Raw genomic sequence first — 25,555 nt, 5'->3', positions numbered from 1 at the left:
AAAACTCTTAACTTAGCAATGTATATATGCTGTGATTATAGCTCTTTAAAGAAAAACAAGTCAAGTGTGCTGATGTACACTTTTAATCCCAGCTGCTCAAAAGGCTGAGGCAGGAAAATTGCAAGTTAGAGACCAGTCTGTCTCAAAAAAAAAAAAAAAATTGAAAAAGGGCCGAGGATATGGCTCAAGGAAGGAGGCCTTTCCCAGAATGTCCAATCCCTAGTACCACCAAATGTAAATAAACACCCCAAACTCCCCACAACATACAGACACAAAAATGGAAAAGAACTATAGAGAAATGTACGAGCTGTTACAGTCGTGAGTGGGTGTTTTGTTTTGTTTTTTTGGTACCGGGAATCGAAGCTTGGACCTTGTGTTTGCCAGGTGGGCGCTGAGCCCCTGAACTACATCCCCAGCCCAGTCGTGAGTGTTCTGTTGTGATTTCTTTACATAAAATGGTTTTAGTGGTAAAATATACTTAATGTTAACACTGTTTATAATTGTAAGCAGAATTATAGCATTGGTTTCAATGCTTTGTTTTCAGATCCTGTGACTAAGGTCATCGTGTGACCATCTAGCCCTAGGTTGTCTGACCTTATGTACCTCAGAGATTTGGGTGGATGGTTTCATAACCATTGCTGAAAGTCCACATTATACAATTGTGCAAATCACACAGTGACCTCCAGTATCTAATTTACCTTTTCCATATGTCCCATTGCAAAGAAATTGATTAACGTTAATCTTTAATGTGTAGTTATTCAGTACCTGCTTTGTGGCAGGCACAGTGTGTATATTATATAGTAGTCAGACAAAAATCCAGTCTTGAACGAGTTTACAGACCTGATAGAGGAGACCCAAGAAACAAGGCCATTGAGGAATGTAATCAGTGCTGTGATGGGAATGAAGAGTGTGCACCAGAGTACTGCCCCCTGGGCTCCAGGAAGTCTTCTAGAGACCACCTGAAGGTGGCATGGGGGCAAGGAAAGGTGTTCTTAGACTACACTTAGACCAAATTTGAGGGTAAAGAGCAGCCACTGAAACGTAGTGGTGGTTTATTTTTTAGCAAGAGAAGAATATGTTCAGAATTATACTTAAGAGTATTTACTTTGACTTTGGAGAACAGATTAGGGAGAAGTCGGAGACAGGAAACTGGCTAAATGTGAAACACTGTTGTTATGATCAGGGTGAGCAGTGGTTCTTGAGGTAGAATGATAAAGTGGGCATGCAGACAGTGAACAGTTTCTAGAAAGATTTCTAGTAAATTGAACAGAAATGGATAATGAAGGATATGGAGGAAGAACTCAGAGGATACCTGGGTCTCTGGCTACTTAGACAAATGGTCCTGGCTCTTAACTCTTATTGGCTCATTTAATTGAACTGTGTCACAAGCAACACAGTGGATGTGTGGAGTGGATTGGGTGCAAGGGAAAAAGGCAGACTGAACTGGTGTAGGGTGAGTATGTCCTGGGTTCAGAGTTGTATTAGGCAACTAGTCACACAAGTCTAGAGTACAAAGGACCTCTTACCTGTAGATATTGGACAATGAAATCAGTGTTTTTCTCTTGTGTGTTGAGGGACATGTTTGAGCTTCAATAGTAAATGTCTTTTCCCCTGAAAATTCTGCTGGAACAAGTAGTCTCTGGATTTCCAAGTGCTGACCACCCAGCTGCAAGAAGTAACTTTTCAAATTTGAGAATTAACCAACTTTGGTATGTGGAGTACACTTTTCTCTGCAGAACATGGCTGTTGTCACCTGTATTCTGATCGCAACTTTCACTTTACGTTATGTCCTTTGTTCTTAGGTGGTGTTTCAATATATAAGCAAAGGGCATTTAGAATTTCTCAGCAAAATCTAAAAGCAAAGCTACTTACCCATTATAGCAAACACCTTGGTAAGAGATCATGAAAATATAATTATCTCTTGAATTTTGTAATGAATACTTGAATTTGACTTTATTTAAATGACAATTAGCTCCTTGAAAAATCGGCACAGGATGTGGCTAATATAGACCAGAGAAAGTGTTACTTTTTTCCTGCTGATTGGCGTAAGAAATACAGGACAAGGGGCAGAAAAGGAGGAACTATTTAGGGCAGTGGTTTCCAAACTTTCTTCTTCCTTTTAAATTTAGACTCATGCTGATCACACATTAAATTTATTTCAAGATCCATTCATGGGTTATGTTTCACAGGCTGAAAACTTTCACAAAGAGTACGCTAGTAATGTTAGGGGTGATTTTTCTCTCTTCCTTAAAGTTGAATATATTTTGCAGTATATTATAAGAAATAGCATGGGGTTGATCTTTAGTTTATTCCCCGGGGTACTCGGCAGCAGGCTTATAGTCTCATACAAACCTCACTCCACCTCCTAAACATGTTCCTGTGCAAGTCAAACAAGGCTTTCTGCACTCCAGTAAATTGTGGTCCTTGTAGCATCATCCTGTCACTACTTCCCCTCTAGTGTGTGTCTAATCGAACACAAACTGCAGTGATCTAATTTGCATTGTCCCTGTCAAATGTGCCACTCTCTGAATTGCCAAATTAACTTAGCCTTCCTGGAATATACCCAAATGTTGAGAACCATTTAGGATCTTTCAGAAATGATTTGGTCTATTAGCTCTGTCTTGAGATAAGCAGAATAAGTAAGTCCCTGAAATCAAAGGAAAACTAATTATAGCACCTCTTTCTGTAGCTCTGGCTCATCCAAGTTTGACTATCAAGTATGTCCTAATGAAATTCATTATTTTGTTTGTTCTACATTTGATAATTTTGAGGTGATTTTGCATTTGCATTGTTAATACTCCTTTTCCAAATTTGTTGACATGCCTGTCTATTTTCAAGAATAGTAATTAACCTTTCCTTTCAAGGCACAATAGCTATTCATGCCCATTATACATATATAACTAGCCCAACAACGTGGAAGTTTGCTATGAGCAAGCCAACTCAGTCCCCTTCCCATAGTCTCTACCCTCCTTAATTAGAGTTAATAACTTGGTGTTTATTTTTCAATACAGATCTGAGCTCATACAAAGTACGCAAATATTTATATATGTGGCGAAAAATTTTTTAATAAAAATTTACATTTTTGTGAAAAATTTTTTTATAAAAATGTACATGTTTATAAAAATGAGATCAGCCTATGTATATCCCAAGCCTAGCTTTTTAAAAACCTAACAGTAGATCATGGTTTTCTCTCAAGAGATTTTTAATAGATCTCATTCTTTCTCACAGTTGCAAAATGTGGATATACTAGTTTATTCATTCTTTTGTAGATGAGCATTAATATATTTAAGTTTGAGTTTAGTTGTCATTACTACAGTATGTGATATACAACTTTGTAAGCACAGCCTACAGGTAGTAAATGGGCAGGTCAAAAGATGAGCCCTTTAGCTGTCAAACCATGCAGGTAGTCCCCAGCAGCATTCTGGGTGCACTGCACCAGGATTCCTTCCATTTTCCACCACCAGGTGAATTTTTATTAGCGGAGTCCCTTCAGCAAGGAGCTGGGAAAAAAATAATGTTTCTTTCTATCCATTCCTATCCTAGGCCGTGGCTCTTTGTATCATAAATCTCTCTTTGAGTTGAGTGTAGGATGCTTTAAGGTAGCTTATTAACCTCTCTGCCTGCCTATCGCAATGGCATATCTCACTGTAGACAAGTTTCTGTAGTTCTCAGTCATGTTGATTTTAGTTCATCTTAATCTACCCTAGATTCTTTGACCCCCTGTAGTGCTGTTGCAGCCTTTTAGGATGTTGAAGCTGGTTGTCATTAGTCAGAATTGGATGCTGTAGGCCTGAGGTCCTGTACTTAGTGTACTTACAGCTCTTTCCAGTTTACACACAATGAATGCATTCAGGGTTAGAGTGGCCTTTAGCTCTTGTGGGTTAGAAATATTAAGTCAAGTGTTCTAGGCCAGTAGACTGTAATCATTTATTAACATTCAGTAAGTAGAATAGCACACTACCTGCTAGGAATAGAATATATTGAGATGCAAAACGGAAATAATATTTATTATCTAGAATTTGTCTTCTAGGTTAAGGAGAGCCTCTGCAAAGAAAATTACAATTGTTGCATGGAATCGTTACTTGAGATTCAGACTCATACGTGACCACTGATTGAGGAGAGTGTAGTTTACTGGTGCTAGAACCCAAAATTTTACAAAATTAAAAACAGCTTTTATGGTGACCTTATGTTTATCTGGAAGAATAAACAAATCGCTAAAATATTAGTTTAAAAAATGAAGGTGAGATTTTACACAGTACAACTTTAAAGATTTTAATATGAGAATCTAAAGTAATATTAAATGTACTTAGCTATAACTTCATTAGTATTAGAACAAACATTAAATAAAAAAGAGTTAGATTTGTAATTTATATATTGAAATGCCAGATGAATTAAAGTTTTAAAAATGACCACATTTAAAAAAATCATACTGAAAAGCTGGTAGGTAACTACTTCTTCAGAATGAAGTAGAGGAGTGCTTTCTAAATAAAAAGCAGAAGGGAGATTTGTAAAGGAAAAGTTTTATGGAGACAACATAAAAAATAAAGCATAGATGTAAAAAAATGCTATAGATGTAAATACATAGATGTAAATAAATTGAAAGATGAACAGCCAACCAGGAAAGAATATTTGCAATATACATGGTGAAGAGCTAGCACCTGTATTACGTATTAAATGCCAAGAAATTGACATCCTGTCCAAATAGGCAAAGAACACAGACAAGCAATTTAAAAATACACATATCCAGTTGATTTGTGAAAAAAATTTACTTCAGGTTACCAAGGAAATAAAGATTAAACATCATTTTGAAACCATTGCTAAAAATTATTTAAATGATATGTCTGCACTTGTTCAGAGTGAAGTGCAGTGGAGACAGCTGGCAGAAGTGTGTATCACAATTGCTTCTGTGGGGCGGGGCACAAAAGTTTTGGTCAGATAACTCAGTTTCCACACATTTGTCTAGAGGTTCTTCACTGTGGTATTATACAGTGAAAATTGATTAAACCCCCAGTATTTGGCTAAACTATGGCAAATCTGGCACACAGGTGATTATGTTAAGATGGACATTTAGCCATAGGCTGGGTCTTGGTTCTTGTAGGCTGTTTGTTCTGGATTGTGCCAGAGTTTCAATGAGGTGGGGAAAGAGTAAAATCTCACAACATCTGTGCAGTCAAGCAAGGTTACCTAGAAGGGGAAGAGATACATATGGCAAAGTAAAAGTTTCCAAGCTACAAAGCTACAGGAAGTAACAGCTCAAGGCTTACTGTGTATAGCATAAAGGAAAAATGAAGCATATTCTGCATCAAAGTCCAAACCCTTGCCTAGGATGTTAAATAACTTTAACAAGATGATGCTGAAATGTGTATTTGCATTGTTTCGGTGGTCTCAGGGACAGAAGCTTTGCCAGTGAGCTCTGAATCCTGTCTCATGATCACATGAGACTTGGTCAGTATCAAATTAGGTACCTAGATTGTTTGCGTTGAATTATGTTGACTTGATAAAAACTATCCATTGGTGTGTGCCTCTGTTCTCTTCTATTTTTGGACTTGAAGAAAAGGATCCTTTGTGTTGTACAGGATCTCTGCCCTGGATTGTAATTGTTTTCTTTCCAGAGATTCCCACAGTGCCTATAGTCATTCAATCAACAGTTGGACAACTTTCCTAAAAATTTTAGTTTTTACAGTCAAAATATTAGACTGATGGTTGGACAAAAACAATAGGAGGTCCATCAGAGAAGAGAGAGCCTTCCTCCTGTGGGATTTCCTGCAATAGAGCCAACTACTACAAGTTCTAGGACTTCCTGGGGTGACAAGCAGACATACATGGAGCTCTCTGTGCCTACAAAGCTCGGTTGCTAGAGAGTTCCTCTGCCACAGCTGCTTCTATTCTTGGGGAGCTGCCAGATAACTACCTGTGAAGCGATACATGACACAGAGTCACCAGTTACATTTTCTCGGTTAAAGGGTGCATTTTTGCCCTCATCATCTAATTGCCAGGCTGAAGCTCTAGGACTTTTTTGGGGGTAGTGATGCAGGCTAATTGATCCCAGAGTGATAAACAGCTCTATTTCCTGTGCTTCCTCCTTCAGTCTCTAGATTCTAGAGAATGGGTCCTTGAAACTATCTTGTACCATTCTGTAATTATTCTCTGCAAAACTTGACTCAGGATCTTTTTTATGGATGTAGGCCATTGTGATTAGATACTTTGAGCTAAATGCAGATGTCTGATTGGACATCCAGAACATAGTCCCAAGCCCTTGCAAAACAGAACAGCTTAGAATTACGTCCAGTGCCTTTAGAGCTAAAGCATGGGGACACACACACACTCAGCATTTCGGTGGGGGGACAAGTCCCAGTTTAGGGTGCAGAAAACCTAGTATGAGAGCCAAATACACTCTTTACTTTGGGAGACTCTATTAGCTTGAAATTATTGCCAGCAATCAGTTGGCAGTATCCAGATCTGACAAGCAGATTCCAGAGCTTGTCCTTCAAGATCAATGTGCCTGAAGGCTCCTTTGCTTATTCTGTAATGTCTGACACCATTCACAAACAGGCCCTGAATCCACAAGATGGTTTCTTGTCAGACTTTGTCAACAGAGGCAAGCATAATAAAGTATTAATTTTAAGGACCCAAGTAAAGTGAATTACATATAAAAGCCACTAACTTCACCTGTATCAAATAACATTTTTATAGTACTTGTAAATGCAATAATACCTGTATGAGTATCTTCCCCCCACCCTCAGTGTCCCTAGGAAGTGTGTGGGGTTGACATTAGCTTCCACAGAACACAGGGAAATGGGTAGTAGACAGAGGCTGGTTCCTGACACGCTTCAGACTCAAAACAAAAGGTAGTCAGCTCCTTTCCACTTCTGCAGATGTGGTTTATCAGAATCTTCACAAATGTTATTTCTTCCCTGAGAAGAGGAAAAATGGTAAGTATATTGCCCCATTCTAAGGAGAAGGATGATTTTGCTTTGGGATAAAATCCGTTGAAGAAAAGGACTAAAATTGAAGAAATAAAAGAAACAGTTACATTCTTAATTCCTTTCTCCTTGTTTAAACTAAAGTAGGTTCTGTATAGGAAAAAAATTTAATTAAGATACCACATTAATTACTTCTGTCAAGGAAGACCAGGACTGCCAATGATCTTGTTCTTTAAAAAACAAAACCAAAATTCCTTTGTGCATCTTACTAAAAATTTTAGGACGTTTGCATGAGGTTATGTGCAGTTTATCCACTTAATTCTGTTGTAGTAGCTGTAGCTACTGTATCATGTACTTAGCATCCCCAGAAGAAAGTACTTATTTTACCAAAGTGAAGTTGGACAATGCATAAAAGCTGAGGCAGAGTAGAACCTCTATCGTTTATGCTGATCTCTCAAACAGTGTACTTTGCTAGCTGGTCCCTCAATTGCCTCCTGCTGCCTGAATAGCTACTGTTGAAGAAATGAAGCATTTTGTTTTCTAGACAGCCCTCTGATTGTTCTTGGCAAACACTCACACAGGAGTGCCTGGTTACATTGCTTTCTATTTGTCTCCTGATCATTCCACAGTAGTGCAAAAGGTGATTGTTCTTGGGGAAGAGGGCAAATCCAAGCATTTGAAGAAACCTACCCTTTTGTCTCTCTGGGGTAGAATATGACCCACATAGGATTTCTGAGCTTAAACATTATCCCTTTGGCTCTGCACCAGAGTGGTTTGACTGGGTCTGAATGAGAGAAATCTCTTTACAGAACAACCTCTAGTGTTTGTGAGTCCGCAGATACTCTCCAGCCATTTCTCTGCATACACCTGCTCCTTGGCCAATGTGCTTGGCCATGCTGGTTGGAGGGTGTGGGGGTAACATTGTAGAAAGTGACACAAGGTGAAGACTTTGAGTAACTGGGTACAGGAATGGTTCTGCAAGGAGGAAGTCTTTAACCCATTTCCCATTGCCCCCAAAATTCTTGCAGGTGGTGCCTGCAGCTGTAGCATTTACCCTGACATAACTGGCGGATAACACTCATAACCTGACCCTCAAAGTTTGCCACAAAAAATCTCACTTTTATTATTTTTGCATCACTCTAATACATCAATAGTCTTTGGAAACAAAAGGCATCAATCTGTAGTATCCTGTTTTTAGTAGTTGCATTTGCATTGACAAAATATAGTAAATCTCAATTGCTGAAAAATAAATGAATGTTCTCAGGGAGCTGCAGTTTTTCCCCCTAAACAAGAAATGTTAGATACTTTTTTAAAAATGACAGTATTTGTTATTTAATTATCTCCTTTTCTTCTGGGTTTTTTGGCTTTTTTCTCAAAATTAATGGCTGTCTATGTTTATGGCATGTCCATTCAGTGCCCTCCTTTCCCTCACCCTTTGTATTCACTTCTATTTCCACCTTCCCTCTCTCTTCTCTTCTCTTATCTTACTCCTCACACAGCAGCACACTGCAGATCCATCTTTTTTTGTTTTGTTTTGTTTTTTCTGGTACCAGGAATCAAACTCATGACCTTGCGCTTGCGAGGCAGGCGCTTTACTGCCGAACTAAACCCTCAGCCCCGCAGATCCATCTTTTTCCCCTGCCTCAGGACAGAAAGCAGTGAGTCCTGGATGGTGGCAGTTCCAAAATTTGTATCTAGGAGGCACCAGGAAGTTCTGGGGCTTGGGCTTGAGGGGTGGGACAGGTGTTTTCAGGCTCTGTTTGCTCAGCTGACACTGTCTTTACACTGCACCTTTCCTGTGGGAGAGTTGGTGGTTGTTTACAGGGGCAGAAGTCTATTTACGCAGTTGCTTGCTACTGACCTAGTCTGAATTCAAGGGATTTTTGCTTTGCAAGAATGGAATTAGCTTTGTGGACAAGCCCGTTCCCTACCTTATGTTTGTCCCCTTTGCTCCACCCTGCCTACTTGGAAGCTTCATTAAAAAGCCATAGACACAGTGGAAAACCCTGGGTTGCTCTGGCCTTTCCCTACCATGCAGACCTGAGACTCAGAATTGCATAGACTGCAGGAATGTTGAGCATGTGGTATATTGTAGAACTTGAACTCACCACAGGTGAGTCTGTGCTTTCGTAGCATAGACTTACCATTCTATATTCTCTTAGCAATATATTTCTTTGGAAATCTTGAACTTACAAGGCATAGGTAAATCGTATCCCTTTAAAATCAGACTTTTTAAAACGTATGTAAATATCTTGGTCCTTAAAAAGTAATCGGGGAAAGAAATGCAAGGTATTTTTTTTTTTTTTAAAGGTTCCAAAGAACAGATCATGTGATGTGCCTGTCTAAATGGATGTAAAGGTGCTTTTAACATCTGGAATTTATCTGGAAGCAGGCACGTTTTGAGCAAAATTTTAATGCATCACATGTAAGTTACAAATTCCTATGGCTCTCTAGTTGCCATGTTGATGCAAACATGTCACAAATATCTAAGCTGCAGATTAGATAGGCTTGTTGTGGCATGCCTTGAGTTTAATATTGCACTAGGTGTATGAAATGGCTAAAGAAAATTCAGTGTAACCTTGTTACTTTAGGACACTCAACGGCTGTGTTTCCCCAGGAGATGACTTGTTTTTGCACTTTATTTTTGAATATAAAGCTGTTGTTAAAAGAATGTAACACCTGGAATGAGGTAATTTCATTGATTAACTTGTAAAATCTTGAGACTATAGGCAAGTTTTTAGCCCTTTAGATTTTCATTAAGATAGTATTGAGAGGGGAAGTGGAAGTTGTAGATCAGGTACCTCTGTAGGTGGAGGCTGCTTTACAAATCTGTTAAGTTTCAAATTTAAGATGATGATTTTCTTTCCCTCTTTTACTCTAACCTATTAGTTTCAGGGTGCAGGGAGTTGTGTGCCAGTGACTTTAACACCCAGTGCCGTTACAGTTGTCTTCTGGGCGCCCTTGGCCCTGCAGGTGTGTAAATACCACAGCTCTCAGGGTGCAACACATCAGGGCGTGAAGTGTGCAAATCTGTGCTTCTGTTAGTGTTACTGTGTTAGGGTTCTCAACCGCCAGGGTTTTAAAAAAAGAAAGTGTGTTCCCTGTGCTTCCCTTAGAATAACCCCTGCTTTTCTTCACCACATGAAAAGAAATGTCCTCCCTAATTGCTCTGACTCACCTACTCACCTTCTTGCCCCAGTGCATCTGTGGGTGTAAAATGAGAGGATCATCAGACTGGAATGAATTTTGAGAAGCTGCAGACCAAACTCTCAGGCAGGACTGCATCCACATTATATCAGAGATGAGACCCCCATCTGGAAAGACTTTTGAAGGGAGTAAATCCATAGCCACTGCTGTACCTTGTAGCATATAACAAGCTTTGCTGTCAGGAGAGACATTCAGAGCAAGCCATAATCCTCCGTGCCGAAATATAAACCCATTATCTGCTGCCGTACAGGCCAGTGAGTCCTCTTGGAGTTCATCCTGAGCTTGTCACCTAGTACTAATTTGCCCTTATCCTGCTTGTCTCTTAAGATACATAATCCCATTTGAGATTTGTGATACTTCTCAGGAGCCCAGAGCTAAACTTGATATGTTTTGTAAATGATGGTCTGGATTGAGATGCGTGGGAAGACTTTGGATTTATAATCCTGTTTGTCTTTTTCACAATGATGGTTGCATTTGAACTATAACATTACCAATACTTTTTCCGTAATTAGCATTTCAAGTATTCTGATCTCAAAGGGTAACTGTTCGGGGCTTCAGAACCTTTCATCTGAATATACGGACAAAGTGCCCTCGATATATTTCCCAGTCTTGTGTTTAATCCTGTGTCTAGTGATTGTAATAGTGTAAATTTTAGCAGTGAAGCTTAGCTGTAGTAATTGGTGTAAATTTTGTTTTTTGTGTCCTTGAAACTGTAGTATTTCTGGTTGCTGCCAGACTTAGGCTTTCATTTGACAGTTTTATCTAGGTTGGAAATGTTTTATTCTTGAACAGACTAGAATTCTTTAATAGTTTTTTTTTTTTCCCTCTGTTCACTATCTTTCTGTTTTCAGAAAACAAAATAAGACAGCCTTAGGAATCTTCCTGTTTGCATTCTAGTGCTGTGTCTACAGGGAGAATTGAGGGCAGGAGAGGGTAGACATGGAGAAGAAGTCAAGGATTGGGTGTTACCTCACTTGCTGTGATGTTAGAAGTAATGGTGAGGCAGCACTTCCCGAACTTGGAAAATACACAGCTGTCCCTCCCCTCCCCTCCTCGCCCCTCCCTTCTCGAAGCATAAATAAGCCTGTGTTATGGGAAGAAAGAAAAGTCATTACCCAAAATGCAAGATGGAACACTTCACTTTCAGGAGACACTATGCCATTTGTTAATCCAAAAGCTCCCTACCTCCCTGAGCAACTAAACTGTTTCTCTGTCACCATCATGGAGTTATGTCCGAAACAATGCATAGTTCTGTTTACTGCCACATGTTACAGACTGGAATCTGGTACCTTCCCGTTAGAGATCCTACCATCTAGAGAAAGTAAAAAACAACTGATAAATGAATCTTTCTACCCAAAGGAATGCTTCTTTCATCAGCTCACCAATGTGGCCTTCTCCTCCTTTGTGTTGCTTTTCTAAGGGAGTTAGACTCCTCTAACAGCAGAAGGTACAAATGTAGGAAACCTCCTTTTGACCTTGGCTGTCCAATCTGCCATCTGTGAGTTCTGCCACTATGGCTGCTATCCTTTATTAATTTTAGAGTTAGCCTGTGAAATGGAGAGGGAAGGAAAAAAAGAGAATAAATCAATTTGTAAGGGAGAACACTGGCAGGGCATTGTGTGATAAAGTGTGTTCCTTGTAGGTGGGGGAGAGAGGGAAGCTCTGTACTGTATATTAACATAATGCTGAGCTGTTGCATACCTGTCCAAACTGCTGTTGTGTTGTGGTTTCTAGATACAAGAGTGGGAGGACAGGCTGCCTTTGAGGGGGAAGCTGCTTCTTACAGGAAAGGAGCTGGAATGCTGTCTAGCCAGACTCCAACCACAGGGTTTCATTCTGCTCTGTGGCTCACTTGCATTGTGTTGCAGCTTTCATCTGCACTGCTGACATATTTGGAACTTGGCTAGGGATTGGGGAATGCTCTCAGGCCCTGGCCAGGCTGCACTGGCAGATGGTGGAGGGCACCTGCTTTGGTGGGCACATGACTCACTCATATGAATGGGATCTTTATGAGGAGTACAGACTTTGATTGTCCATAGGGTTCAGGCTGCTTTCACCTGCATGCTGGCTACTTTTCTCCAGCACCGGGCGTTGTCAGAGCAAGTCCGGAGGCACTCCCCGAACCTCCCTGTAGTACTTTCTGGTTTGAATTGCACTGCTGGTGCCCAGCCCCATCTGGGCTTCACTCTCTAAACACTCTTTCTTGGACCACACTAGATACACAGTCTCAAAATGTGTGACCCTGGGCACCCATGGTATATGAGATACAATATTGCTAACTGTGACAGGCCAGCTTGCAAGTTTGTGATAGAAAAACTGTGCCTCAGTTTCCCAGTAATCCAATGAGCAATACTAGTATTCTACAAAATGAGGTCGTCATAGCGCCTGTATCATTGGTTTACTGTGAATTCCATGAAAACCTTTTCAAAGTGATAAGCTGGCACATAGGAAGTACTCTAGGCAGAATTCCTCTGGAGTGCAGTGCTTGGCCTTGGGTACCATTTATCGAAAGGAACGTTCACATCCTGGGGACCCCTAAAGAATAAAGAATTGTTCTGGAGGTTTGATGATTTAGAGAGGATATTATTGATACAGTGATATATTTGGAGAGTTTGAAGTATAGAAAGAATTAATTTTGTCCTACTTATGGAGCTAGGCCAATGGGGAGAAGTTAAAAGGATGTAATTTCAGGGTCACTGTGTAAGATTAAATTTGCAAATGATTATAGCTAAGAGTGAACAGGCTTGGCTGTCCGGGGGTTGCTAAGATTTTGATTGCATAGTCATAGTAACCACCTGCAGTTGCATGATAGACAATATTCTGGCAATGCGTGGGCTGTTAGACAAGAGAATAGCTAATGGTCTTTCCAACTCCCACATTCTGAAAATGGTGTTTTATCTCCCTGAGTACACTGGGAATTGTTTGTGCACAAGATTACACATTATACTTGTTTGTATTCCCCATAATACTTTGTAAATGGGGTCAAGAAAAATAACAACAAAAAGAATTGTATAATACTAATATATGTCTGTGATAGAAAGAAGACTCAGTAAACATTGTCTGTAATCATACTCCACAGGGACACCCTGGAAAGACTGCCAGCATTTTGGTACTTGTCTTTCTAGGAGTCGCTTCCTCCCTCCTCCCCACATTTTCCTTTTTTAAGGAGGAGGAGGTGTAGTCATTTAACCCAGGGCTTTGCACTGAGCAACATCCTCAGCCTGTATTCACTTTTTATTTTGAAACAGAGTCTCACTAATTTGCCTTGGCTGGGCTCAAACTTGTGATCCTCCTACCTCAGTCTCCCAGAGTGCTGGTACTATATGTGTATACCACCACACCTGGGTCTGATTTCTTTGTAAGTAGTAGGTATTTGGGCCCAAAATTGTACTGTATTAAGCATATTGTTTTCCATATGCTATTTTAAATGTATTTATTCTTAGAAAAATGCCTGACAGGTGTTTGCAGGTGGTGGCATAGGGTTAATGTATGTTAATCTATATTTTTAAATTTTCCAAATATATCTGTTCAACAAATATCATTTTGAGTTGTGCCAGGTACCAGGTACTGTTCATTTTGTTTGTTGGTCACTTCTCCAGAGTGCTGACATTTCTGTCTTCTTGGAACTCATACTCTATGAGACAGTGAATCAACAAGAAACTTGTACGGTATAAAATAAGGTAGTGTAAGCATTAATAAAAATAAAAAGGAATAAAAGAATAGAAAACAGGTGGAAGAGGAGCACTTGTTCAGGGTGCACAGTAGTAGATATATGGGACTCAACATGACAGAAGTTAGTAGGGCTGTGGGAAATAATGATTATCAAGTTTTGTGTGCATGTGTGTGTTTGTGTAGATACATACATTGTTGATGTATGTGTTCTGAATTGGTGTTTTATGCCCATTGTGCAGATTATTCAACTGATCATTTTTGTTATCATCAAGAATGAATCTTTATATTGTATCATTACTTGGAGTAAATTATTTTGGCTTCTGTTTCTGCCATGAAGGCTGTTTCTGCCATAAAGGTATTTTTGGTGGAATTTCCTGTGAGGTCACCGTATTTGTCTGACTTGGTTCCTGGTCATCTCTTAGCTGAATGACCCAAGGAGCCAGGCAGTGCAGGGTACAGTCTGCCTTGCGCCTTACTAACGTCTCCAGGCTTAGAGTCAGTGTGTTTGCCTGGCTACCAGGGCTCAGAGTGCAGCCAACTCAGGTAATCATGTGGAAAGGCAAAATGTAGATTAGTATGAATAATGTGTCTGGGCTCCAGTGCGATGAGTTGTTCTGGTTGCTTGAGTGAAGGAGGAGATAGGGTAGTAGCCTCCCTCTGGCTTTCAAAGTCCAGTTAATATCTTGACAGGAGGCAAGAAGGTGGCATAATGGTCATCGTAATTAAGATAATAATGGTCATTTTGGCTCACACCGCCAGCCGGCAGTGTGGGTAAGAGATTTACCTGCAGTACTTCACTTCATCCTCACAACACTAAATGGATGGGCATTATGTCCACTTTACAGATGGGCACATTAAAGCTTGAAAAGTGAACAGGTTACCGAGGGCTGAACTACTTCTCCAGTCCAGAGCTTTTTTTTTTTTTTTTTTTTTTAGAAAAAGCCAACGTCTAGTAACCACGCTGATTTCTGTCTTGTTCTCACAACTTTTACACTTGCCCATATTCCTCCCTTTTGGGGATAGAGGTGAGCCAGCCTGGGGTGCCTGTTGGTTGGGTTGGGGTCATTTTGAAGGAGAGATTTGGACCTAAAAACCTTTCCTTTTTCTATCCACACACAGTGTTCTCTGATGCAGTCAGTACAGCTCAGTGAGAGAGCCAGTGTGGGACAGATTGAAATGTGTTTTCTTGAACTTCTTGCTGGTGCTTTGGGTTAGCTGTACCAGCAAGGAGCAAAGTGGCCCAGCAGTCAGTAACCCATGTCTTCCCTAGAATGGAAGCATGTTCCGGACTCAAGCATTTATTTTTTTATTTTTTAAAGAACAGAATATATTTATTGGGGAAAGAAAGCCTCTATTTGAGAAGGAGAGACTGAAGGGGTCCCAAGCAGGTTGCCTGAATTAACCATTTTTAAAGTGATGTTCTTTAAATGAAATAATGTGTGCTAAGGAGTCTTTCAAAATTTGATAATGTATTTTAAAAGGAATACAGTGAATATGTGAATGGTTGACAATTTGGCTATGCCTGTGCTTTAACCTAAGGTCTGAAAGTACGTGGCTTGAGTTTTATATAAAATTCCTATGTGTAGGTATGTTATTGTGCGTGTGTGTACACACATGAACACACTAAATCTTCACTTGTTTACCTAAAGAGAAAACATTGTCCTAGGTCTAGTAAAAAAATGGGGTGCTGCAAAGCAGTTCAACCATTGCCATAAACATGCTTTGCCCTTTCCTGCTCTGTGGAGTTTATTGACTGTTTCACCCTTAAAGGTACTTGGTTTCTCTAGGATGGGGAATTCAATACCTGCTAAACTGGATCAATATAAAATTTTATGAACAATGCAGGCCTTGTCGGGGAACTCTGTTACTCATGTCCATATAATTCTCTGTGGGAGTTTCTGCCTCAGGGATCACATCAGTATTTAGTGTGTGCTGAAATATTCATGTCCACTGATTAGCTGGGTTTAATTGTTACATCTTCATCTCCTTCACGATGTGTCATGAGGATGCAGCCCACCTTGAAATTTAAGTGAGTAGGTGCGGCCACTTTATTGCAGTGTCTTTATTTTGTCTGTTTCCTTCTAAATATCCTTGTATGACCACATAATTTTGGTTTCTCTTGAAAACAAAATAACAGGAATTTATTTTTAGTGGAAAGATTCTAAGTTATTTTTTAAAGTTATTATTCTATTATAATATTTGTATGGTACATTTAAAAATGCACACAGATTTTAAATTTTTAAAGATCTAATGATTGAAATAAGTTTTCCTTCTATATCATAGTATTTAAGTAGCATAATTGTTTTTAAGGGCTTTTTCATATGCATTACAGTTTCCTTTTTAACCTTTCCCATAGATTATGGAAAGAGCTACGCATTTATTTTTCTCTGATTTTTTTTTCCCTGGGTCTGGTATCAGCTGAATGAACTGTCTTCTCTTTCTCAAAAGGCAGAACATTTTAAAGAATAAATACATTTTTCTCTGTGCTAATTTTGCAATTCTGTTTGCTCCATTCATTAAAATGACCCTGTTGTTTGTGACCCTGCCTTCTCAGCAGTTTCCTAGGTCTTTGCAAGGATCTCAGGATTGCTGTGGTGTTCTGTTGCAAAATGTGAGGTGTGGTAGTTAGGAACTAGTTCTGGGGTAAGACAGACCTGGGCTCTCCTTGTAATTCTGACTCTCCTATCCCTCAAGTCCCACGTTTTTATGCTGGGGATAACAACAGTGCCCAACTCCTAAAGCTGTGTGAAGAGCAATTGAGAAAATGCATTCTACCTCCTCGGGATAACATCTTGCACTTGGGAGACACTCATGTGTTAGCTAATATTATTGCTAGTGAAAAGTATGATAGGTCTTATTTTTAGATGAGCATAGGTTTGCAGATGGGGTAGAACTGAGGGTCGTCATCAGAGGTGATGGTCTTGGCTGCCTCTTCTTGGCAACCATACCCTTTACCATTTATTTGAGGAAAGGAAAGGAGTGGCTGTGTGTGTGTCCTGGGGACTGTGGCTGCTTTCATGGGTACTACCTGGGACTCGCCTCATGGCTTGGCGCCATCACCTGTTTCAGTAGCTTCATATGGGGTTTGTTTTTCTTGTGTAGATGATATGCTAGTGCTGCCATGTTAAAAGGACCTTGGAGTACTATTTTAAGTTTTAACATCAAGAGCAGTATTTCTGGAAATACTACACAGCAGGTGCCCCTAGCTGGAATTCTAGTAGCAAACAGGAATGTTCGGTCCTGGAAGCCACTGAACAGGCCTGATTGTGTCCATCTGGCAGGGAACACTGCCCCTTTGCCAGGGATTTTTTTCTTTGTGTATCTCAATTAGAGCCCCTGGGGTGTGGAGAGTCTTGGAGGGGAAGCAAGTGAGACTGTTTCCTGGTGTGCACTTGTCTCCTGCTGTCAGCAAGGCCAGTGGGGACACAGGACAAGCACTTGGATTACCATGTGGGAGAGGAAGAAATCTCTGGACTGGGAACCAGGAGATCTGCATTTGATGTGCTTTGTTTCTCTAGGTCTCAGTTTCATTTCTTCATGGAGGAAATTGGACAGATATTCCTCAAGTTCGCCTGCCTGTGCTAAGCCTAGATAGGATTCTGAGTGTTCTTTCAGTGTCTAGCGAAAAGATGGTTGCTGAGTAGTTCTGTGTACAGTGAAGCTTGCTCAAGTAGTTGAGCTTCTGCAAGTCCTTTCTGTGGCCTGTGGGCAAAGAAAGTATGCCAAAGCCTCAGCGCAGAACTCCGGGTGGAGTGTGTGTGGGTGGACATGCCAGGTGTACCCATATGCAGGCTGAAAGCCAGGGGAGTCCCAGAGAGTCTGGTACAGATGCTGCTGCAAAGGTTAAAGAAAGCACAGGAAGGTGGGAGTGTGCTCAGCACTCACTCCCAGCTGAGCCCCAGCTTCTTCACTGCCACTTGAAGACCTGCTGTGCCACCTACTCTGGTTTCAGCTCACATGGGGCTGCTCATCCGTGAAGATCTCAGCCCTGCTTTCCTCATGTGCCCACTCCAGTACACACATCTCCCCTCACCCACCCGTCCACATATGTGCTTGCAGACACATGCGTGCTTCCCCTGCCTAAGGCAAGGGAAAGGAGAGACTAAAGTTGAAGTGCTAGGAGGGCACACAGCAGAGCAGTTCGAGCAGGGACTGCCTGTGTGTTCATAGCTCTTTGGCTGTTTTTTAGTGTCTACCTTTGGGCTGGTGTCCCACCCACCTCTGTGCTTTGGCTTTCTCATTTGTCAAAAGTGGGTAATAATACTCATAGCATTGCAGTGAGTGGAGACGAAATGGGATACCTGGTACACATAGTCATTCAGCAAATGGTAGCTCTTAATATTACTTCTAATACCCGGTTTCCTGGAATTCTCAGAACTCTGCAACTAGAATTGGAATAGAATTAGGAAAAGTGTATGAAATGTAGTCAAAACCTGTTGAGAGTATGTGTTTAATAAAGTTGAATTGCGCTTATTCCCCCAACCTTTTTTTAAAACAATATTTTAATTTTTTGTTGTGGTACTGGGAATTTAACCCAGGACCTTTGCACTAGGGCACTTCCCCAGCCTTCTTAAAATGTTTGGACAGTGTTTCTCTAAGTTGCTCGGGCTAGGATCCAACTTGCCGTTCCTTCCAGAGTGCTGGGATTACAGGCCTGAGCCGCCATGCCCAGTTTAGCTCCTCCTTTTCAACAGAGTTCACTGGGTGAGAGAAGTTGATACTGTTCATTGTCATCACTAAAACATAAGCAAACACTGTGAGTGCTTTTGCATCAGATGGCAGGGTAGTCCTTCACATCGCCATCACTCAGTGGGAAGGAGAAAAGGTTGCTTGGCGGTGAGTGGCGCCCGAGCAGGCAAAGCAGGAGAAGCTGGGACAGGCACAGTTGCCCTCTATGTACTCACCCTCCACAAGGCAGGGAAGCCTGGTGAAGCCAGCAGCCCCAGGAGGGTCCTGGTGGTGCCAAGCCTGGGTGAACTGCACAGACAAACTCATTCCATGGCTGCACTTGTGCTGGGGGAACCGTTGGCGCTTGGGGCTGGAGCTGTTCTGTGAATTTGGTCCCAGAAAGATGAGCAGAGTGGTGCTTCAGAGTTGACAGCCTGGATCCAAGTCCTGGATCCCCCTTAGCTCCTGTGGTCCATGGAGAGAATTTGTGCCGCAGCACATGGGAGCCGCAGGCCCCCTTTAGGCCAGTCATGTGATGGTGGTGATCAGATGAGGTGATGCGCAGGAAAATGCCACGTTCGTGGCCAGCATGGGCTTGTGCTTGCTGCTTCTGTCACCAGAAACCACAAAATGGAGATGCATCTTATAAAAGCACAATCTTGCTTCTGGAGGGACTCTTGTCATGCCACTGGACTGCTGGGCTCCAGGGGCATGTTGGGAAGTATGAAGCCCTTCATTTTGCAGCTGACGTGTGCCAGCTGCAAGGCATCTATCCATTTAGGGGAGAAACAACCAGAAGGGGTGCCCATGAGGGCCTTCGTCCCTCCCTGCCTGACCTGGGAGGCAGGGTCCTCACCAGCGAGAGGGTCCTCCATACCACCAGCTGAACAGTAGTTTTACTCCACCAGTAACAACCGTTGTGACAGTTAGCTCATAGCTGTGTGTCTAGTCGGTTTAACTTCATTTGGGTACACACTATAAACTGCATGTGAAGCAGGGTTCCTAACCATCCAGGGAATTAAGGGCTTTTATCTCCTAAATGTGAGGCATGTATGTATTTGTATCCTTCACGTGCTGGACCTGGGTTTGTCAAGCTTCCATAGACTTCCTGTTAAAAGGAACTGGACTGAGCGTTCAGTTGCTGTTGACTTGAAACTTCGCTGGAAAAGAAGACATACGTGGTTACTGAGAGCCCCATGTGAATGCTAGTCACTTCATAGATGGTCTCTCGTTTTGTCTTTATGGTTACTGTGTAACAAGTGATTAAATACATTGTGCAAGGATTGTTAACCAACTAGTGGCAGAAACAGGATTTGAACCCAGGCTTATCAGATTCTGTGTTCTTTCAGGTTAGACCAGCTTCATTTGCCACAGTATCTCGGGACAAAGCACATTATTCAGCAGGTTGAGTTCTTACTCTTCTGTGAAGGAAGCCTGGCACTGATAGGTTGATGCCAACAAGTTGTTCAGAGCTCAGGCACTTCCGAGCTCCCTGGAGTGTGGATCCAACCAGCACGTGAGGTACCAAACTGCAGGGATGGAGGACAAGAAGAGGGGTATGACTTTTGTCAGGAATGTTCTCCCGTACCGCTCAGACACTATTTCTACTTCCCTGAAAGTGGCGGAGTGTGTCACACACCTGCGCAGAGCTGCAGCTGTCTGGGAGGCTGGGCCCTGGGACAGTGTACTGAGCAGCATTGTTACTGTAACCAGCTAACACTCAGGATCTTATTTCTGAGGACCCAGAAGTGTCGGAGGAAGAGTAGCACAGACACAGACATTTTCCTTCCTTTTGGGTCATGAAGCATCTTTTAATCATACTTTGTAGTTCATACATCCAAAGCTCTGATTCAAGATAAAGCCCATTTTAGAGCCAAGAATATAACTGAAGGGATTTTCCAAGATTAATATAAATGTAAGCTTATATTTATAGACATTTGACAGGGTTGGTTGTTTTGGGTACATTTAGCTTTCCAGGATCTAAATCTGCTGTCAGTTCTTTTTTATTTTTCTTCCTCCTGACTTGGTGTTAAACTCCTGGGCTCAAAGATCCTCCTCCCTCAGCCTCTGAAGTAGCTAGGACTATAGCTGCATCAATTCTTATAAAAACTACCCAGAAGGACCTCTCTGCTAATTTTTTCATGCCTGCCTTGACACAATCACACAGGTCCCTTCATAGCATGTCCAACATCGGTTATCAATTCCCTAGCTTTCATGGGGTTACCACTGGTTCAGCCAGAGTGAGGAGATGAGAGACCCTAAAAGAAGGGAAGGCACATTGCTTTGATGACAGCGTTAGCGATAAGATGGGAAGAGGAAACCTAGCAGACTCAGATTCACAGGGGCTGAGGGCCCAGCAGTCCATCTTGTGATAGGAACTCACCTTGTCTGCTTGGTTCTTGGGAGGAGGGGCTGGACCAGCTATCACCAGCTTCTGAGCTACATGGCCACTGCTCGATGGCAGATCCCTCCACTGTGTTTCCCTCTCCTGCTCCCTGCAGTTGTGGCCTCTGCTGAGAAACTGTCCGTGATGCTAAGCCTGCATCTTTCTGTAGCATGCTGTTTAAAGTTTTACCTTCTGCCAGAAGAGCTGGTAGACAGAGCAGTATGGAAGGAAGAAAACCTTTACAGTTTTTATGCTGCAGCCTACACGCAAGTTACTTTGGGTGTGTGTGCTGTACTGAAGTTTGAACCCAGGGCTCTTACACTGAACTGCTTTCCCAATTCCTTTTTTACTTTTGATTTTGAGATAGGGTCTCACAAAGTTTCTGAAATGCCCGGCCTGGGCTGAAACTTCAAACCTTCCTGCCTCAGCCTCCCAGGGTGAAGGGATTACAGGCATACCACTGCACCTGGCTTTATTGTTTCCGTAATACAAAAATAACTTCCTCTCTTAAAAAAATGTATTTCACAAAAAGCATACAAAAAATTTAAGGGTTTGAAGTCCTTCTCTTCATCTGGAGGTTCATGAATAGATTCATCATAATTGGAAGGGAAACACACCTTAACCCGCAGATTCATACTGCCGTCTATGAGAAGGGACATCGCAATTGTGAGATGCTTAAGGCTGAGAACAATTGGTCTGTTCCCCTCTGTGCTGTAGACTCCGCCACGAGGAGAAGAGGAGGGACACCCTGTGGATGTTCCTGGGGAGCTGGGGGTGGGAAGCTGCTCTGGGCACCTAGCCCCGCCCTCTCCGCCGTGGCACGGTCCCCTCTAGACCTGTACCGCTGGTTGTGACTGCCCCATCTCTCCCCAGGTGGCCCAGTTCATGACACCAATGGAGGTGCCTCCAGCATTTCTGTCAGCATTTTCCCCGGTCCTCACCCTTCCCCAGCAGTGAGAGGAGAGCTGTTAAGGAGCAAGCATGTCTCGCTCACACAGTTGGGTCTTTGTCCCCACTCCTGAAGTTCTGAGCACTTCAGCCCTCCGCGTGTTTGGCCCTTCTCACCACAGGTGGTGTGGCTTGTCTTCTCCCAAGACTTGCTTTCATCGAGGGCCAGTGTGTGATGCTAAGGGAAAATCCTTAGATGACAGTTCAGAGTCTGAGAGGACAAAAAGCTGCTGAAGGGAGAGTATCTGTCCCTCTCCATCATACTTGAAACAAAGTATAGTCTCAAAAAGATTGTGCAATGGGAATGTTGCGGTGTTCGTGCTGAGAAATCTTCACGTAAAACCTAGTCTCTGAAAATCAAAGTGACCTTTTCTGAGCAGCCTCAGCTCTGCAGGAGAAGGCAAATATTGCCAGATTGCCTGACATTTCCTTTTTTAAATTTCAGGCATTCCTGATTTCAAATCAGCTATTGATCTGTTGGTTTGCAGCCTCGGTGGAATTAAGCAAAGCCACATTCACTGCTGTTAGAGTCTATCATAAACAGCTGCTATGAACCCCCCTCCTTCTTCTCTCTCCTCCCTTTCTTACTGTACCCGTGCCAGCCTTCCCATCAACCAACAGGCAGAGCAGAGAGGCGGGTTGCAGAAAAGGGCATCTTTCTAAACCTGAAATGAAAATCTTCAAAGCTGAGTTGTGTGCTATTATACAGTGTCCATCTTTAAAGATCATATTTATTTGCCTTTTTCCTGCTCTAAATCCACTTTGGCAAAAGCAGCAAAAGCCTATAGGCTTTATAAAGAGGGAACATTTGCTCTGATTCCATGGCTTATCCACATGTAATGTGGACTGCAGTAGGGAATGGTCTCAGCCTAATTGGAGTCTGAAAGCAGATGTGAAGTGGTGACAGAGAGGTCGCGGGGTGCAAGGTACTGCTCTGGGGTCAGTGTATTCAGCAGATCGTGTGAGTAGGACCATCCTGGCCTCAAGAGCCACAGAAGGCACCTGCTGTGGGGCAGGAGTGCCCACTACCGAGGCCAGCTCTACAGACTGCAAAACTGATTGGGTTGCGGGGGTGCACGATGTCCCTGTTAATCTGCCAAAGAACATTCTGGCCAGCTCAGTTAACCCAAGAGGTGGCTGGGAAGGATGTCTGGGTGGACAGTGAAGTTGTGTCTTCACAGCATCGTGTGTCAGAACTCGGGTTCTGCTCCTCGGAGAGGCTCTGTGAACACACAGGAAGCCTTTGTCCAGCCACTCTGGGCTGTGGGGGTGGGGCAATGAGGAAGAAAGCACCGGCAAGGAGGTAAACAAGCTAAGTCTCAGGCAGACCATCTAGAAACAAAAATAAGGAGCCTCCACTCTATTTCTTAATTCTCAACTTGTCTGTTGTGCCGACAGTGATTTGAAAGACTGAATTGAAAAACAAATCCAGTTGCCCTATCCAGCTTTCATATTTTGCGAAAGTGAAGTTGACTTTGTTCTGCTTTATCCTTGTATCTGAAGTGGATAGGTAGGCCCTCACCAGCTTGTAATGTCATCTTTCATGAGCAACTCAGGAAAAGTCCCTGGTACAAGGAGTTTGCTCTCTAGTCTGATTTGCCCTCCAAAAGTAGGTTCCTCTGCCCCTACAGAGCAGTTTTCCCTGTTGTGTGTGTAGGGTGACCATATAATCCAGCTTGCCTTTGGCACCTGATTTATATCCATTGTCCCCTGAGATGAATGCACTTTCATTCTTAGAACTGTCCCTTATTGGATGATACATTTTTTACGTGGCTGCACTAATTAAAGAGATGGAAGGGGAGGAAATGAGTTTGTGCTGAACTGTCTAACCTCATACACCTTTCTTTTCGTCCGGCAGCTCCATCTGGCAGCCCTGGCATCGCTCAAGGGAGATATAGTGGAGCTTAATAAACGCCTGCAGCAGACAGAGCGTGAACGGGACCTTCTAGAGAAGAAATTGGCCAAGGCCCAGGTAAGGTACCTGGAAAGTTTTGTTTCAACTTTTTGTTTAAAAAGAAAAATATACACACAAATTCCCACAAAACAAATTCTGGCTTAATGAGCAAGTGGTCTTAGTCTTGGAGGGATGATATAACAAGCACCAGACTGGGTATGGTGGTACACACTTATAATCCCAGCGCTAGGGAGGCTGAGGCAGGAGGATTGCTCCTGAGTTCGAAGCTAGCCTGGGATACACAGCCTTAACTACATAGTGAGACCTTGTCTCAAAACAACAAAACACCACAGACAGGGTGACTTCTACAACAACAACAAGCATACATTTCCCAAAGATCTGGAGGCTGGAAGTCAAGGTGCCTGCCAGCTTCGTTCCTGGAGAGGCTATGCTCTCGGTTTACAGACACAAACTCCTTACTAGGTCCTCACATAGGAGAGAGCACAACTGTGCCTCCACAGTTTCCTCTTTTCTTTTAATTTTAAAGTTTTTATTGCGTGTTTGCAGTACATAACAATTACATTCATCATGGGGAGTTGGTGATGTACGTAACATGTCTTAATTCTTTCCTCTCTTCCTTCCCCTCCCCTTTCCTCCTTCTCGCCTCCATCTTTAGGCTCCTTCTCATTTGCAGAATCTCTATCTCCCTATGTCCAATTATTGTCTTTGATCTTGCTCTTTAAAAAGGGAACTAATCCCATGTCTGAGGGCTGCACCTTCATGACCCAGTCACCTCTTAGAAGCCCCACCTCCTGCCCTAATGTCACCACAACAGTAAACCAAAGAATGTGGGGGAGTACATTCATGAAACACATTTACACTCACTGCCTGAGTTAAGAATCAGAACTTGTCTCTCCTCCTAGAGGGCCCTCCTTGTGTCCTAGCCCAAACTCCACATTTCCCTCCCACAGAGGTAACCAATAAGGTTTTCACAGTAATATTTCTTCATCTTTACACATTAGCACTATTGTTTGCATCCCTAGACAGTAGAGCTTAGTCTTGCCTGTTTAAAACTACATGTTTTTAGGCCAGGGATGTAGCTCGGTGGTACAGTGCCTGCCTGGCTAGCGCAAGGTCCTGAGTTAGATTCCCAAATCAAATCCTGGTTTGATTACAAAAAAAAAGACAACTAGATGTTTCCTTTAAATCTTTGTCTACAGGTTTTCCCTCCACTTTATGTTAGCTTTTTAATCTATCTGTTAAGGCTGCTGTCGCTCCGGTATGGTTTTCCCCATTCCAGAGGCTGACTGCACACTTGTGGTGGGGTTCAGCATGTTCTTGTGCATCTCTTGCAAACTGACATTTGAATCCCAAGTCAGATTCTTATCTAATCCTTTTGGCAAACTATAAACAATTATTTTTTTCAACAGCAGGCCTATAGTCTCTGATTGTTTATCTTTCTGTAATGTTAACAGCTGTGAATGCTTATACCTAAATTCATTATTTCATCATGAATTACAAAGTCATCTTTATGGCTTTGTTCTACCATCTTTATGACTTTTGTTTCTTTATGAAAGTTCTACCATTTCTGTTACTAGGAAGAATCTTTTTATGGAGACAGTTTCTATCATCTACTCTTTGTTGAAACAATGGTGTATATAGTTCATTGAGAGAAGACTAGCCTGGACCCTCGAATCTTTCCTTTTACTTAATCTTTTTCTTTTCTTTTTTTTTTTTGTACCAGGAATCAAACTCAGGACCTTGCGCTTGCCAAGCAGGCGCTTATGCGGCTGAGCTATATCCCCGGCCCCCAATCTTTTTCAAAATGCTGAATTGATTCACTATGATCCCATGAAA

The 25,555-nt window shown here is 42.1% G+C and overlaps 1 protein-coding gene across 3 annotated transcripts in view; it reads left to right on the top strand.

Moving 5' to 3' along the window:
• Positions 1–25,555, top strand: part of Mcc (mutated in colorectal cancers) — a 336,531-nt gene that overhangs the window by 210,268 nt on the left and 100,708 nt on the right. For 2 of the 3 annotated variants that reach the window (XM_005376512.2, XM_005376514.2), the window contains one exon: positions 23,663–23,776. In XM_005376512.2, coding sequence (XP_005376569.1) covers positions 23,663–23,776 — 114 coding nt within the window. Of the gene's footprint in view, positions 1–9,495; positions 9,613–23,662; positions 23,777–25,555 lie in introns of those variants that run through there. The other variant, XM_005376513.2, reaches the window with a different exon arrangement.

This window comes from Chinchilla lanigera, unplaced genomic scaffold (genome assembly GCF_000276665.1).
Source record: "Chinchilla lanigera isolate Chin_1 unplaced genomic scaffold, ChiLan1.0 scaffold00007, whole genome shotgun sequence".
In the NCBI taxonomy this organism is placed as follows: domain Eukaryota; kingdom Metazoa; phylum Chordata; class Mammalia; order Rodentia; family Chinchillidae; genus Chinchilla; species Chinchilla lanigera.
Note: the sequence above shows the minus strand (reverse complement) of the source record. Positions and strands in the feature narration are given on the sequence as shown.